The sequence below is a fragment of the Athene noctua genome, chromosome 6 (assembly GCF_965140245.1).
Source record: "Athene noctua chromosome 6, bAthNoc1.hap1.1, whole genome shotgun sequence".
NCBI lineage: Eukaryota > Metazoa > Chordata > Aves > Strigiformes > Strigidae > Athene > Athene noctua.
Genome location: NC_134042.1, coordinates 22868055 through 22884838, shown reverse-complemented (window position 1 = coordinate 22884838; position 16784 = coordinate 22868055). Strand labels below are relative to the sequence as shown.

General features: G+C 39.4%; 1 protein-coding gene across 5 annotated transcripts in view; it reads left to right on the top strand.

Annotated features, from left to right (window-relative positions):
* Window positions 1–7059: 7059 nt before the first annotated feature.
* Window positions 7060–16784, top strand: part of HECTD1 (HECT domain E3 ubiquitin protein ligase 1) — a 64545-nt gene continuing 54820 nt past the window's right edge. For all 5 annotated transcript variants that reach the window (XM_074909836.1, XM_074909833.1, XM_074909835.1 and 2 more), the window contains exons 1-2: window positions 7060–7190; window positions 9376–9645. In XM_074909836.1, the coding sequence (XP_074765937.1) occupies window positions 9506–9645 (140 nt within the window). In that variant the 5' untranslated portion in view covers window positions 7060–7190; window positions 9376–9505. The remainder of the gene's footprint in view (window positions 7191–9375; window positions 9646–16784) is intronic.

The following is a 16784-nucleotide window of genomic DNA, read 5'->3' as shown; positions in this document are numbered from 1 at the left end:
CCTGTGTAGTAGTTGGAGTAATTTGTGACCTATCCATGGAAACCCTGTTTTACTGGCATAAGTCAATGGGTGTCTGAAAGGTAAAATGTAGAGTCCAACAAGAAAAACGGGCATGAATCATTTATCCTGTGCTACTCACTCACTCACCATGTAGATCTCTGAACTCCTTTGGAGTTAAAATACAGGTCATGAAACTTTTCAGAAATGGGTCAATAACCATGCCTTAAGAAGTATACTTATCTTTTTCCTTATGTTTGTATCAGATAGTTAACTGAAAGCTCTTAGGTAAACAAATTCATATTTATGCCAATTTTCTGCCATGGCCACTTATTCTCTTGCAAACACGCAGCTCTGCCACAAAGCTTTCTACTATCAGATCAAAAAGATTTTCTTTAGTTGGTCTGGGTCACAGTTTGTAGTGAGCAAGGGTGATGTTTTGAGCCTTCATCACTGTATATCCACTTTTTTTCTTCTGCCAGAGGTGCTGTTTCATCCAATACAGCCTAGGATAAGTTCATTTGTGACATAAAAGTTTCTAATTCAAAACCCACTTCTTCTAAGGTATTTTCTAAATGGGAATGTATTAATTTGTTTTTAAGATCCTGGAAAGGGTTGTGTTTCTCATCCTTTTCCTTATATTCAACATAACAGAATGAATTTCAGGGCTCTGAGCTTTGGGGTTATCTTTGCTCTTTTAAAAAAATACTTGTTAAGTAAGTTCAAAAAAAGTAGAGGAGCAAAAGGAATACCAAAGTTAAGAAAATAGGACGAATTCTCCCAGCACCATTTCCTGCATTTACTAGCAAAGGGCAAAGAATGAAAATGAACCCTGTCGAAATGAAGTCCTTTGTCTCTCTCTTTGCAAAATCATTTTCCCATTTCAGCCAGTTCTATTTAATACAGTTTGTAGCCTGTGAATAAGTCCAAATGTTACAGTGAAGGACAAATCCCAATACATGCACAATATAATCTTCATTTATTAATAAAAACTAATTAAGAGAAAATCAGGTACACAGTTTACTAGCTGTAATATATTCCTTAAGGAATGTGTATTCTTTCCTTGCAGGAAGCAAGTACTACAGTCAGTACTACAATTCTAAATAAAGTCATTCAGCACCTTTCCTACAAACCAAATAATCCAAGGCTAAATTGAGCTTGCAGAGTGCACAGATTATCTTTCTGAATGAACAAACCATTAGTGAAGTACAGTGCTTTCCCATTTTCCCTAAGAGCCATCAGTGAGGCAAGAAAGTTTTCCTGTCTCATGAGTAAATGATACAAATTTTTGTTATCTGTCTCTGTGCCCAAGGACAGTGCTAGCATTGAACTTTGCCATGCTCCACCGTAATATTCTATTGATTTTTCTCCGTTTGAATGAAGGATGTAGCTCTTTCCAGTCAGCAACTAATCCAGAAATTCAGGTTTTAGGAGCCTAAGACTATTTCTTCTTTTTGCATGTCAAGACATTCAACAGTGGTGAATAGGGCATAATTTCATTAGAAGAATAGTAAAAGTCATTAGTAAGATTTTATGTCTGTAAAAATTACACTCTTTCCAATAAAACTCTAAGTAGCTGGGGTTTTTTAATCCCAGAATATAGAAGAATCATTTGGTGATTAAGACACTTTCTTCTTATTGTAAGTCTTTTCATCAGCACAGATCATTGAAATTAATTTATTATAATACACTGAAATTTTGGGAGCCACATCAGATGCTTGTAGAATTACATGTGTAATTCACCCTAGGGGGAACAAATCCCGTATTTTGATTAATTCTTCTGATTCAGAAAGTTATAACCTTGTCTGTGCCATTAAAAATGGTAAGAAATATTGTGATCTGAGTCAGTGATCTTTCCTTGCACTTGTCTTGAATTGAGATTTATTTCTGTTGCCTGTGTTACCAGTGGAGGGGGTACAGCTAACAGCCTGAAATAGATAACTGTTGCCTAATTTCTGCCTCGCTTTCCCTTTGGCAGTCAGAGGTGTAAGGGACACAAGTGAGAGCAGGCTTTGATGATGGGTTACTTTCTATGCTGTTTCCAAATAAGTGATATAGCTGAAGGTAAACTGAGGTAAACAAAGTTAAGTGACGTAAAGTTTACCTTCTTCTCACTCCCCAGCCCGGAACACCAGAAAAGTAAGCTTAAACTTTAAAAAATCAAACCAAAACAAAACACATAGGTGAGTTTGGTTAGGGAAAGGGCACTACAATGTATATGATTTTGAACAATTCAGAAAGAAGAAAAGGTAAACGCGGAGTATTTGCAGTTTTCCGAAAACCACGCTCTTCTGTGCATTTTTGTGTTCATTCACTCACCTCTGAGGATAAGAACCTGCCAGGAAGTTGACACTCTCCTGAGGAGTCTAACCAGAAGAGCAATGACTCAGCCCTGTGCCTCCATAAACACCAGCCACCAGCATGTCACTCACACATTTATCACGTCAACATTAGTCATGTGCTCACCACATCAACATGTGTCATTGAGACACTTGGACTGCCAAAGAGGTGACCTCTCACACAGTGCCTGGTCCAGCACCTTGCGTAAGACTGCACATCGCAAACACGTCGTGCTGCGCAGTGGGCACAGAATCCTGCGGTGATTGCCAGGGCTGCAAAACTGGCACATGCTTTTGGAAACTCAAGACACTGACGCTGTGTTTGTGTTCCCCAGGCTTGTGCAGGAGTAAAGTGGATAAGAAGAGACCATGATTAACATAGGAGGATTTAAATAAAAGAAGTTTTTACCAATGGCATTTTATTTATGAAGAAATAAATTTTCTAGAGGAAAATATTTTAAACAATATACTTAAGTAGTAAATAAGTTTAAATAGCAAATTCTGCAAAACTAAACCTTGCCTGATACAGCAAGGAAGTTTCTGTAATATCTGACCTCTCTGCTTGGAAATGTGTAGTCAACATTTATTAACTTTTTCTTTAAAAGTATAACATCCATCAAGAAAATGAAACATGTATGGAATTATTCATATTTTGTTTCTGGAGGAGTAGGAACTTTCAGTGTTTTCCACAATATTATTATGTGGGTGGGAGAGAAAATAGTGTTAAAGCAAAAGGATAAATAATCCATAAACATCCTAACCATTTTATTTGGCTGGGCACAGCACTGGCCTTTTGCATAAACTACTCAATTAAATTTGTGGAGGTGTTCAGGGTCTGTTTATGTCACCCTCTGATCTATTTATTCTAGAGTAGGGATATTTTTGGAAACATCAACTTGGCGTGTGTACAGAGGTGGGCAGTACAGCCAACAAAACCATCAGTTATACTAGGTTCTAGCTTCTGTGTCAATTAAAAATATACAGAGGAATCTGAGACTTCTTGTTTTGTTTGAATTGTAGGTGTATTTCAGTTTGATTTCTGGCCAGTTTTGTATTTGCTGTAACAAAAACCTAATCATTCCTATCTGAAGCTTACAATGCTTACTATCATGCTGTGAAATCAACAGTACCCATGACAGATTTCTCATTCTGCTATCAGCTAAAAAATGTATGGAAAACACCAGCCTGAATAGAATATAAAAGCAGTAATAAATGTTATTTTTCTTTGAGCTATAAGTGAAAAAACATTGGTTTTTTTTTTTCTGTTCCAAGAGGATTTTGCAAAATTCTAGCCAAACATGACTTCTTTTCAAACAGAATCAAATCTTTTCAAGAACACCTGTAATGTCTTCTTATCAAGTAGCTCTCTCAAGTGGGGTGTCCTCCATAATGTCTCAGAAGCTCTCTGCATCTGCAGCCCTCCAATCCCTGACCCTTCCTACCCTCCATGGCATCTTTCTCTGTGGTTCATGCATCTCTGACATAATATTATGCCAGTAATTGTACTGATGTTTTGTCTTTTGAAGCCAAGTTTGGATTTTCAGATAAATACACAGCAACAATGCTGGTCACTGGTTAATATCACACTCTACAAAGGTCAGTCTGCGTTGACCCTATGTGACCCAGTTTCCAAAATCATCCTTAGTCACTTACTTACATGTGTGGTCTACTGAAGGGTAGTCATAAAGAGGAATTCTGTTTTGTAGCATTATTTAAGACTTAATATAGTAACATGCCTCAGCAACTCACAGTTCCATAAATGCCAAGACATTTCTGACTCCAGCATTACTATCTTGTTTTTTTAATAAAGGAGGAAACAGAGACATGCAGTGATTAAGGGATTAGGCCAAGGTCATACATGAAGTGTGTGTCAGCTGGTGTTAGAGTTTAGGTAATTTTCTAACTGAATGAATAATACATCGTACAATGTGGAGAACTTGAGTTGTTTTTGCCAGTTTCACATTCACACAATGCTCAGTGTGATTTTCTTCAAAACAACTATGACAGTCAATCTCCATTACTTGTCACTTTGGTATATGGCATTATTTGCCTTCCCCGTCTTGCTGCACTAATCCACGTAAACTCCTTCCTCAGGATGCTTAGGCCAAACGATAGCCACAGGCTGGAAATTTGGGGGTCTGAACAAAACTTTATTCATGAAAAAATTCAAAGGAAAGCAAGTAATTCCGTAAAAAAGATGGATGCAATTCTTATGTCTTTCTTATCCACTAACTGTACTCTTATTTGCTCTGGTAGCGATTTGCTTATTAAATATTAGACAGCAGTCACTTTTGCAGAGGCAGCCCTAGTCTGTATCAGTGCTGTACACAGAGGGAGTCTGAAACCACAGCTTCAGGGGTATCGCTTGCTGCGATACATTTCAATGGAGTACTGACAACAGCCAAAAACAATTTGAATGCCCAGTAAGCATGTGAAGTGGAAAAAGTATTCATCAGACCATGAACATATATATTCTAAGAGGTATATAAACAATAAAGCAGAGATTACCTAGTCAGCAGATCATTTCTTCTTTTTCAGATTCATTCTGGGGAGAAGAAATCTTGTAATGACAAACAAAAATCACTAGAAAACTCTTAAATATTACAAATGTATCACAATGAAAAAAATCCTGATTCATGACTAAAGCTATAGTACATTACTTGATACACATCCTTTAACATTAAAAAAACCAAGAAATTATAGCATATATCAAAATGGTCAATTAATGCATCAGGACATGGAAGTATTATGTTTATCCATTTAGAAATAAATGTGTACAGCACTGAAAGCTATTTCCAGTGGTTTTAAGAGCTGTACTCCTGCTCAGTAGTATATAAAATCCACGATTCATCTTCTTAGCATGTACAATATTTAAACTTTTGATTTTGTTCCTAAATTGATCTATATTTTGATAACCTCATCCCCATGGATAGCCATGTATCTCTTGAAAGATACTCACCTGAACCAAAAAGTGCAGCCTATGCAAAAAGAGTGAAACATTTGTTTGATTTCAAAGCTTTTGGTCTTTACAATTGAAAATTAGCATTTGGTTTTGGTCTTCAGAAGAAATTAATAAAGTTGCTTCAATTGAAACTTCACAGTAAAAAGCAAAGGAAGCTGTTCTACCATCATGCAACAGGAGTGAGGTCACTTGGCAGATACGGTTCTCCTAAATTTGGCCTAAATCTGTTGCTGCTTCTGTACCAGTGAAAGTGAAAGAAGATCAAGCTTCTAAATATAAAGACTGCAGACTCAGTGACTACTGCCTCGTGTCCTGAACTTTAAGCATATAAGAAGACTTGCTGACGTCTGAAGGACAAGCATAGGCAAAGGACCTACATGTAAATCTCAGCAGGGCTGGAACAAGGGGCAGTTAAGAGAGATGTAATACAGTAAGACAGAAAGGCTAAGCTGCCTTAGAAATCAGAAATAGAGACAAAGGAACAGTATACTGTTCTTGTATTCTGAAACAAAGTACAGCAATAAAGATAACACTTTCTAGAGACATCATCACAACATCGAACAATAAAAAATTCTGCATTTTGCAAGTTTTTAACCAAGCGTGACTGCTATTGCCTTTTTGTTCAGTGTGTACTTTTAGCCTCCTAATTACAGGAAATGTCTTTGAGGTAGGTAGGAGTGACATTCAAATGTACAGTAATCTTATTTACTGTACTTATATTAATAGGCTTAAATTCCTTAGAAAAACGCATGCCATCCTACAGAGGAGGAAATTATTTTGAAGATCCTTCGTTTTAGTCCTTCACTTTAAATTTGTAGCCGTTTGCTTCATTTTTTAATCACATGCAAGGTAACCGCATAGCATTTTGCGGCATGTGTGCCAGGGGACTACTCTGCTGCAAAATCTGTCTCAAGCTACGCTGTACAGTTGCAGTATCTCAAATTCGCTGCAGGTCAAAGGCAAGTTAAAACTTCTGCTCTGAAAAACCCATTACTGCGAGGTTTAAAGCAGTTCACCATCGCTCCTTTAATGGGTGTGCTGGAGGTGGGTCAGAGTGTTTCCAAGCGTGGGCCCTGCAAGGTCTAAGTCCTCTCTCTGTGAATATAAATACTATATTGTTGTAAATAACCAGACTATGGCATAAAATAAAAAGATCTGTAACCATAAAAAACCCCCAAAAATCCCCATGCAGCCAGGGAAAGGCCCTCCAAGCCTGGGGGAGCCGGCAGACACGCCGGGGAGGCCGCAGCCTCTCCAGGGCGGCCGGGCGCTGCGGGACCCGCTCCCAAGGCCGGCGCCTGGCCGAGGAGGCCCTTCCGGGGCAGCCGGGCCCGAGGCTCCCCTCAGGCAGAGGGAGCCGAGCCGAGGCTGGGCACGGCGCGCCCGGGGGAGCGCGGCCCCGCGGCGCTGGGGCCGGTGGTCCCGGTCCCCCGCCCAGGGGCAGGGGCGGGTGGGAGCGCGGGCTCCATCTCGCCCGGGGAGGCCGCCGGGCCCGGGGGGCGCCGTAGGCGCGGGGCGGGACGCGGCAGCCCCATCGGCGCGGCCGCGGGGGAAGGAGCGGGGCCGGCGGCCGCGCCGCGGCGGCAGCGCGGGGCCGGCGGTGCGAAGGGAGGCCGGCGGTGCGAGGCGCGCCCCCGCCGCCCGGAGGGAGCCGCGCCGCTGCCGCAGCGCCCCCGGCGGCCGCTCGGCCGGCGCCAGCTCCTCCCCCCGCGGCCGCGGCGCGGCTCCCTTCCCCCTCCTCCCGCCCAATCCCGTGCCGGGTGAGCGCCATGGATGCCGCTGGCCGCCGCCTGCTGCGGGGTTCGGGCCGCTGCAGCCTCCTCGCCTCTGCCCCTGTCTCCCCGTGGCGCTGAGAGGGGTCGGCTCCGGCGACGACGCTCCGGGAGGCGGAGGTGAGCGGCGGGGGCGGTGCGGGGCCGCGGCTGCTGGCGCTGGGGAGACGGCGCCTTTCCTGAGCCGCCAGGCCGGGTCACCCTGCGAGGCCTGCGGCTCGCCAGGAACTCGAGCGTCGCTGCCCGGGCCTGGCGGGTCTGTGTCGGCAGGCCCGGCGGGAGCGGGCCGGGGCCCTGCGCAGGGCGGAGGTGGCGGTCACCGGGAAGCCGCTGCGTGGGGGCTGAGGGGTAAAGCGGGGCGGCGGTGCCGGGAGCTCCGCACGCCGCCGGCCCGCCTGCGCGCGGGGGTGGCGGGGGGCGGTGCGAGGGCTCCCCTTGCCGGGGGCGCTGCGCGGGGGGGGCCGGTCCCCGCGCGCGGGCCTGGGCCCCGCTGATGTGCGTGTGTAGGCCCGGGCGGGGGGATGAGCCGAGCTGCGGCCTGGCCCCGTTCTGGTGCGGCTCTCCTGGGAGCCCCGGCCTCTCGCCCGGCTCTGTTTTCTGCTCGGTAGTTCGTTTCCGTCTGGTTAGAGCCCGCCTGGGGTGGAAGAGCAGCAGGTGCCTGTATTGAGTTTACCCCGCTTTCACTCTCTCTTAATTTTCTTGTTCCTCCCCTTCCCCAGTTGAAGTTAACGATTTAGTCGCGTTAAGGAGAGGCACTGTATTTACAATACGATCCCGCTTGTACTGGCTGAAAGTAGCTTTATTTAGTCTTGGAACAGGAAATAGAGTCTGTAAACAGCTCTGACGATCATTGGCATTGTTTAAAGCACAGAAAATAAATGTAGTAACATTTGCATTACTTCTTTCAGCAAGACTGCAGCAATAACAAAAATATCTAACTGGCAAGCAGTAGTTGAGTGATCCGTGATGTCATTATGGTCCTAAATTATAAAAAGGAATCATGTGTCTTACTTTTGTCTCATCTTTGAGTTCAAACCTATTGTGAAACAGCACTGCTGATTCAGTGTATGTTTCTCCATATAATACCAATTTCTGAGTCCCTTTTGTAGATGTGCCCTTGATGGAGTTATTTTTTAACTATTAATTCATTAGCAGCAAGTAAACAAGGAGGCAGACTTTGTCCAGATCGAGCTTCTCCCCCCTCGGCAACACCTCCGCCCCCTCCTCCCCCCCTCCAGTTTCTGGGGACATATCCAGCATTTCATACTTACCTATGAGTTTGGTAAACTAATTCTTTTTTTGTAAGCTATATTTAAAAAATATTCATTTTGTCCTCTTGTATGTTTAATTTGGAGTGATTGGTTTGTAACCTTTTAGTTTTTCTATGAAAATAGCTGTTTGCTGTGTACTTAGGCATGGGAGGTGAACTTGACTATTTGGTAGTAAAACACAAAGTAAAAAGCGAGCACACAGGTCAAAAATATCTCTTAACATTTTAAAGGGACTTTTTTGGTCTTCAGCTTGCATGTACGACTGTGGCATTGGACCAACAAATAATGCTGTTTTCCTTATATGTACATGAATTATTTGGATTATTCACTGCTTTTTTTTTTTAAAAAAAAAGCTATGAATTAGATACATTTTTTTCTAAAAAATCCCATCAAACCCTTAATTCTTGAAAATGGAAGTGATTCGTAAATTGTCTTTTTCATCCTTTGACTTAAAGCTTAATTTATGTTTGAATGCTTTTTTAAAAGGTGAAGGATTAATAAAACTTGCAAAGATTCTCCAAATCTTTAGTTGTACATATTTTTTTGTTTTGTGGATTTGTATTTAAAATGTGACATTTGATGTTTTTCTATATTTGAATACTTTAGTGGTAATACATCTTTCAGAAAGTTGGACACTTTATAATAAAGTCATATTAAAGGAAAGGGGATAGACAAGACTAATAGTATTGTCTTTAGCTTTGAGAATATGCAAAGGAATTAAGCACTGGCCTTCTACTTAAGTTTTAATTTTGAGTTATCCTATATATAAGCGTAGGCTCTAAGTTTTGCTTGGTTGTCAGCTGGAACTAGAGGTTTTTTTGCAGTGGAACAGAACAAATACATTACTGCTTACTCATGTATAAAGCTTGGGGGGAAAAAAATGCTGATCAAATATGTGGAAATTTTCTTAATGTCAGCCCAAAACTGTGCTATACATTTTAGAGAAAGAAGTTATTTTTAAAGAAGTTTAAAGACAAGATTGTGATGGTAATTATTTTTACTTTTTTTTTTTTTTTTTTACTTTTTATTTCCAGGTGAAAACTGCAAAAGCCTGGGGCTGGCTAAAGAGCTGAAGTTAGTCTGGCTTGCACGATTAAAGGATATTTTTGGTACTTTCTATTTAAGTGGAGGTCGTGCTTTTTTTTTTTTTTTTAAATAACAAACATGGCAGATGTGGACCCAGACACGTTGCTGGAATGGCTGCAGATGGGGCAGGGAGATGAAAGGGATATGCAGCTAATAGCACTGGAACAGCTATGCATGCTACTTCTGATGTCAGACAACGTGGATCGCTGTTTTGAAACGTAAGTAGTTTTGGCTTTTGTTAATGGAATGTTATTTTCCTCTCTCGGTAGCTGTATATAACATTTAACATTCCTAGAAACTTTCAGCCTCAGAAATGTTCTTACAGGCTGAACTTGAGCATAGATCACTGAAATGAAGAATTTCTGTTAATGTTGTGTGAAGTACTGTTGTCTGATTAAAAATGTAGCGTCCTGTGAGTGATCCACAGTGCTCATTCTGACACACTATCTCATTGTTTAATTAAAAGAAATGTATTCAGAGTAGCAATGTGTTGGGTTTTTTGGTCTTGTTTTTAATGGTCGAAGAAGAACTTTTTTGAATTAAAACTGTAATGATCACCTAGATTTATATAAGCATCCATGCTTTTGCAACACTTTTCTCAAGAGATAAAGTAGCTTTTCCTGAGCTCTGCGAATCCTAACAAAAATCACAAATATTAACCAGTGTTCACACAAATATTTTGCCCCTTCTTTGAAGAATGCTGCTGTTTATGCCACCCTCTTTCTGAACTGCATTTGTATGCTTCATATAGCACAGTCTCGGTTCTCACTCCTTTTTATACTTCTCAGCACAAAGTGCTGATGTAACCACTTCTGTTACTTAATAGTGTTTCTGTGCATGTCTAACACTACTTCCTGTGAGGGCCCACCAGTAGAATGGAAAGAGGGCAGCAAAAGTCTAAATAATCACAACTTTAAAATCGGACATCTCTTTGTTTGTTTCTCCAGTTCTTATTTAGATGCTAATACAATCTCTCCTCTTTTCCATTTTTTTTCATTACCCTCATTTTCCTTTCTTTTGCATCTCATGAGTACAGCCAGTGTCTTTATGATAAATCTTACTTCAGCAGCGTGTAGGTTCAGAAGCATTTAAGAAGGTAGCTGTTTGTTACAGTGTTTAGTTTTGTAGCCCTGTAGAACAGTTTACAAGGTTAGCTCTTGTTCATCTTTCACAACTGCTTTTATTACAGAAAGTGTAAAATTCATACCTCTCTAAAAGTTGGTTATGTTGTAGTTAGGTAGCAGTGGGTACAGTATTTTGTACACTGCTTTAAAATTTGAAATTACCTGATCTTGGCCTTGATGAGCTTACAGGGAAAATTTTGGCTTGGAAAAGACTTACTATAGGGAGATGCATTTGACTTTCCTGTCGGTCCCTCATAGTACTAGTACTGGTGGAGCACTGTGTTTTCAGCCTTAGTAAACCTGATTTACTGACTTAATTTGCTGCTGTAGAAAAGAATTTGGCAGTTAAGAGTTATTTTTATTTTTTATTTTTTCTGACAAATTAGGTGAACTTCTTGCTTCAGTATGTTCAGTATAGAACAGAAGTTTGGGCATAAGCATTTGTTAGAATGTCTTCTGGGTGCTTGAGAATTGGGAATGAAATGTCAACTTTTAAAATGTAAACCAGTTATGGTTTTTATGCATTTTATTTAGAACAGACTTTCATCTCAATATAAATTAATTACATAGTTGAAGTGCTTTTTTTTTCTTGAAGTATAGATAATGAATGCTCTATTATTGCAGTATTGTGGTTTTAAAATTAGTTTTTTATGCCTGAAAGAAGGAACATTTAAAATACCATTTGGCATTTTCTTTTTTTTTTGAGCCTTGGTATAATTTAATTTTACTGGTCTTCTAAGTTGTTGATCTCTTTTGCTGTTGTAAGCTTCCCTCAAACAGAAGACAATAAAGTGTAAATTGGGAAAGAGTTGTCAAGGTTCCCTGTCGAAGTGATGTTACAGTAAAGTTAAAACTTCTACTTTTGATTGGCACCATGAATATACTGAAGATATGGTTCCACGGTATTTGGTGATCTGACATGATAGCTCATTACCTTCAAAAGGGAGAGCTACTTCTTCCCATTTATCACTCACCATTTCTATTCCTCCCAGCCATATTCTTGCTTCATACCAGCATCAGGGCTTACTGGATTCCTCTATCTAATTCACTAAAAGACCAAGCTACTCCTTAAACCCCATGAAGATGGCGGCTAGTTTCTGCTGCTACAGTGAATTACAGCAGATCATAGAGGTGTCTGATGAGTACTGGGGGTAGAACTGTGTAACTGGAAATAATGGGAGAAGCAGAGAAAGGTATACATTCTTCAGTGGAGAGCTGCTCAGTGGGTTGTCTTGGGTGTCTGTGGTAGCACAGCCTGCATTTCAAGGTGACTTTATTTTGAAACTCTCTGTAAGGAATAGATGATGTCTTGAAAAGTATTTTTAAAATCTTTACAGGTAACAGTTCAAGTAGCCAAAACTGTCACGTGCTGAGAGACTGTAACTAAAATAATCCTTGATAATGCTTTTCAATTATGTTTTTAAAGGAATTACTGCTTGTCTAAATAGGAGATATACTATATGACAGAAGGATTGCCAAACACATTTTTCAGGAACTAATTTTGAAAGTGGTTTCAGTGTATGCTTGATTTATAATGTGGACATTTTTCTGTTGGTAAGAAAACCAGCCTCTAGACTTTACAGCATTTTTTTTTCTTCTGTTAAGAAGAGCATTCACAAATTTTAGTACGCTGTGCTGATGTTATTTCAAGATCTTGGAATTGTTTATTGCTATTAATTATGTTGACTAAGAAAACTTTAAGAAAATTTTTCATCTGTGGAATTCAACAACTGTAAGGTGGAATCTTAAAACAGTCCATTTCTTGGACTGTGATGTTTTTCAGGAATCAGTTAGGGTGACTTTAAATACTTTTACGTAAGAAATTATTTGCTCTTATGACATAAGCTAAGAGAAAGCTCATCGTTTTAGTGAAGTACTCCTGTGATTAAAAGCTACATATGGTGAGGACAGGCAAAGCTATGAAGCACAGACACATTAAAAATATTGAGATGAATGTTAGGCATTTTCCCTAAAAGCACAACACTTTCTAGACTGATTTCTTAAGGGCAATACACTTAGCAAAGAAAGATCGCAAACTTGGAGGGGGGGGGGGGAAGTATTGAAATGATGGATTCAAGATCTTGTACTTCATTACTGCAGTAAAGTAGTAGGGTTACTTTACCATTTCTTTGAAAATATGTTTGCATATTTTAAAGTTAATAATTCGTTTCTATACAAGATTAATGGATATAACATAAGCGTTTCAGATCAAATCAGAAAAATGGAAGTAGGCCCGAATGTATGGCGGTGTATTTCTTAGTGTTCCAGTAAAGTTCTAGCAGTATCGCAACAGATTGCAGGGTATGCAGCCAGTAATAGGTGGCGATGCCAAATAGTTGACGTTTCTTTACTTCTCCCCAGATTTACATATTATATCTGATTAAATTATTTTTAGTGTTACTCATATGTTAGCATTACAAAAATCAGCGGCATATTCATCTTCTGGTGATAATGAGTCACAGACACTGTTAGTCACTTAGCACGAAGAATGGCTAACATTTTACCAGCAGCAAAAGCCAGTAGCTTGAACTACAGAAACTTAGAATGAATAGAAATGGTTCTGTTAAGTAGTTGGAGTGAAATAGCTAAACTTATTGTGATTATAAGTTAGTCTCAAATTGTAGTTAAACTGTGTACTATTAAGTCAACTTTACTAGGAGTTTTAAGTATGCTTTTTATATAAGCATAATTAAAATTATATTTTTAGTGTTTAAATTGTTCCAGGTAATTTCAAAGACAATGTAGAGGCTGTTGCTTACAATCTCACATTATTAATATAGTCCTTTTCCACATAGGTGTTTCCATGTATCGTTTTTTATTTTGATTGTTTCAGTTTATTTTTTGTGAAATAAAATGAGAATTCCTTAGATCTGGGCTTTGTGTTGCTATTTTTTTTCCCTGTCTGCCAGAGGAAAAGTGTTTAGCAAGGAAGATTTTATTTAATTTCCTTAATTACAAAGCAAACTTATAGAACAAAGTAGTAGTATAACAAGTAAGTAAAACCTGAGTAAAATATTTTTCTACACTGAACAGCTGAAATGGGCCTTATTAATGCTCAGAAAGAGAAATCATATTTTCCCCTTTGGGTGTGCCCCAAGTCACCTTTGTGTATTTAGCATTAACAAGGTTGGTCAGCAAAGAATTAGCAAGAATTATCAGCTTATTTGACAAATAAAAGCAAAAATTACACGAAGGATTGAAATTTAGGGTTTTAGTGTATAAAATAAAAATCCTTTCAGCTTACTTTTTAGATCAAGTATGTTTGTTTTAATTTACATTAAACCTTGTTCTTTCCTAAGTATGTATTCACTAAACAAAAGGTATATCCTTTCCCTTGTATTTGCTAACATGTAATAACAAGTGTAAGAAGAAATTCCAGTGAACCAAAGACTGTGTTGATGTGAGCTAGTGAGACTGTAGTAGAATAATGTGGAACAGTTTAGTTTTACCTCCACTTGATTGCTTGAAACTACAGGCTCCTGTGTTTATCAGGATTGTATAACTCCAGTAAATCAAAATTAGATACAGAGAGAAAAAAATTTTTCTTGTAGGCATAGGGATCTGAAGTGGTGGTTTTCAGGCCCATTTAAAAGTTTGCGCTGGCTTTAAAACCATCTTTGTAATTCAGACAGTGGTAAAGTGCTTTTTAACAGATCTAACAGTTGTGGTAAAACTAACAGGTTGAGAGGGCAGCTTTATCCATATCAAGGTGTTTTCATGTTGTGTGTCCTACAGATTTGCTCATTCTGTTATTTTTAAGGGGGGGGCGAAGACCATTATTACAGTTCTGTGCTGGAGTGCAGCCATGAGTAACTTAGGATAAGTATTGCTTACAGTTGATTTTAAACCATGCAAAGCATATGTTCTTTGTGAATAATTGGTTTGGACTAATGCAGACATCTCGATAAATGAAAATTTGTAAGCTTTACAATGGCAAGACTTGTGTGATTCCTACTGACTTTTTTTGCCTTTTAATGAAGTCAGAGGGTGTGGCTACAGTGAAATGCCAGCACTGGAATTACTCACTTTGTGGACTCCCAATATAGTGGGATCTTCAGCATCCTGTAGAGTGTTTTTCTGAGACGGAAGTAGGGGTGTGTGCTGTATTTTTCAAGGAGCTATCTTGTTAAAGCATAATGTTTAGGACTATTTCTGATTTTTTTAAGGCTGTTTTTTTTTGTTGGGTAATTTTTTTTTTTTCCCAGTGGTGAGTGTTAACACACTAATGTCTTTCTGGATGCTTTTTGTAAAATGGGAATTACGGCCTCATTGTCACAGGTTTTATGAAGATTAATTAGCCTGTCTAGTCATTTTGGGAATCTTAATGATTACAAAGACCGGAAGGGAAGATTAGGTCATCTAAATTGACATCCTCTCTTTTGTCACAGGCCCCTATATTTTACCTGGCTATTACTGAATTGAGCATCTTGTTTGATACAAGCATAATGTATAGCTAATGCTTCCACTAGGACATTCTACCTAATTTTACACCCTTTTTGCTATTTAGTCTGCTCCCTAGTTGTCTTTGTTGTTGAAATTTGCTTTTCCTTTTCCATATGAGTTGGCTAGACTGCCTCATTCTGTGGCGGGCAGTCAGTCCACCTTTTCTTATTGGATTAAAAGCCAGTACTGTTCTTAATGTGAATGTACTTGCACATAAGGATCTCATCAGCTCTTGATCTTCCTTCCCCTCTCCAATTCTACATTTTCAAAGTTTTTCAGAAATGTTTTCCAGTGTTGCCTTCATCTATGCTGTTTATAGTAGTACATTTAGTTTACTCTTACCAGTTACACATCCCAGATTTAGTTAGATGTTTCCAAAACGTTGTACAGGAAGTGTGGTTTTAGTTATTTATCTCCAGAGTTGCTTTTCAAGATATGATAGCTTGCTTTTTAGGTATGGCTTGATGTATTACCTAAGACTAAGATCTGTAACTTGGCATTTGTGTGTGTTAAAAATTACTCTGTTTAAATGAGCCTGTGCCTCTGAGTAGGCCAGACAGTTTTGTATAACTCCTTCCACTGTCTTTGTCACTATTTACTAGTCTGTCATTTTTTTTCATTTTTTCCGGTAGTATCATCAAGTACTCTTTGTTTTGTTCAGGGTTTTGAGTGTGAGATAAAATTGAAGGGATTCTTGCAACTCCTGTGCAAAAGATGGTTGCAGAATTTTAAGGCAGTGACTTAATGACCTTTTAAAAGATTCTATCTCCTAATAGATTGGATGAGACCAATCAAACTAATTTCAAGTAGTGGGCTTCCTTTCTTGAATGACTGTACTAGTTAAATGAATTTCAATATCGGCCTCTTATGAAGAGGCTATGTAAGAAGTATAGACAGCACAGATTGGTAATGGGGAAATGGAAGTTTTCTTGTTTAGATTGGTTCTCTTTTTGAATGCCTGGAAATCTGGCAGAAGCAAGTGGGAGCATGTGCACATTTAGGCGTACACTTACAAAATCATACATATACGTAGGTGGATGTTTTCTGGCATTTATTTGTTCTGTAACAGTGTTGTAAGAAAACAGTGTATAGTATGTTTGGAAATGGGTCCAGAAGAATACATATAGGCAATGCAGGTGTGTGGACAGTTCTTGTGGATGATTGTGATTACTCTGCTGATGTTTTTGGTTCATATGTGGAAACAAAATGGTATTTCAGCAAAAGAAACAATGAGGAAAAGTCTGAGATCTCCTCCCATAGAAAGAACTGCAGAAAGGGAAAACAAACTAACCAAAAATAAGTTGGAATTACTATTGCTTTAAGAGCAAATCTGTTGTGCAGGATGTATGTTCTTTGAAACTTTGAAGTTTTGTGACCAGTCATTGTAAATATTTAATTGGTGTGTTTTTCCTCAGAAATGGTTACTAATGAGGTTTAAATTATTTTTTTGTTATTAAAAATTATTATATATTAGATAATTATTAAATAGTCTAGGGACAGACATATAATTCCTTATTTTCCCATTTCTAACTGGTCTCAGCATATGGTATGCATTAGAGATCCAGCACAAGTGCTGGCAGGCAGCTGAGCTTGGTTTTCTGCCACATGTCACATGTCCTGGAGCAGGCAGCTGGCTGAAGCCGAAGGCTATGTCACATGGCAGGGGCTCTGCATCAACTGAATCCAGTGGTTACTCCGGAATTGAGTAACACACCCTAATGCTGGTAGTAGTTATGTTAACTATTTTGAGGATGAAGTGAGGTTCTCTTTCCTTCTTTTGGGTTTCGTTT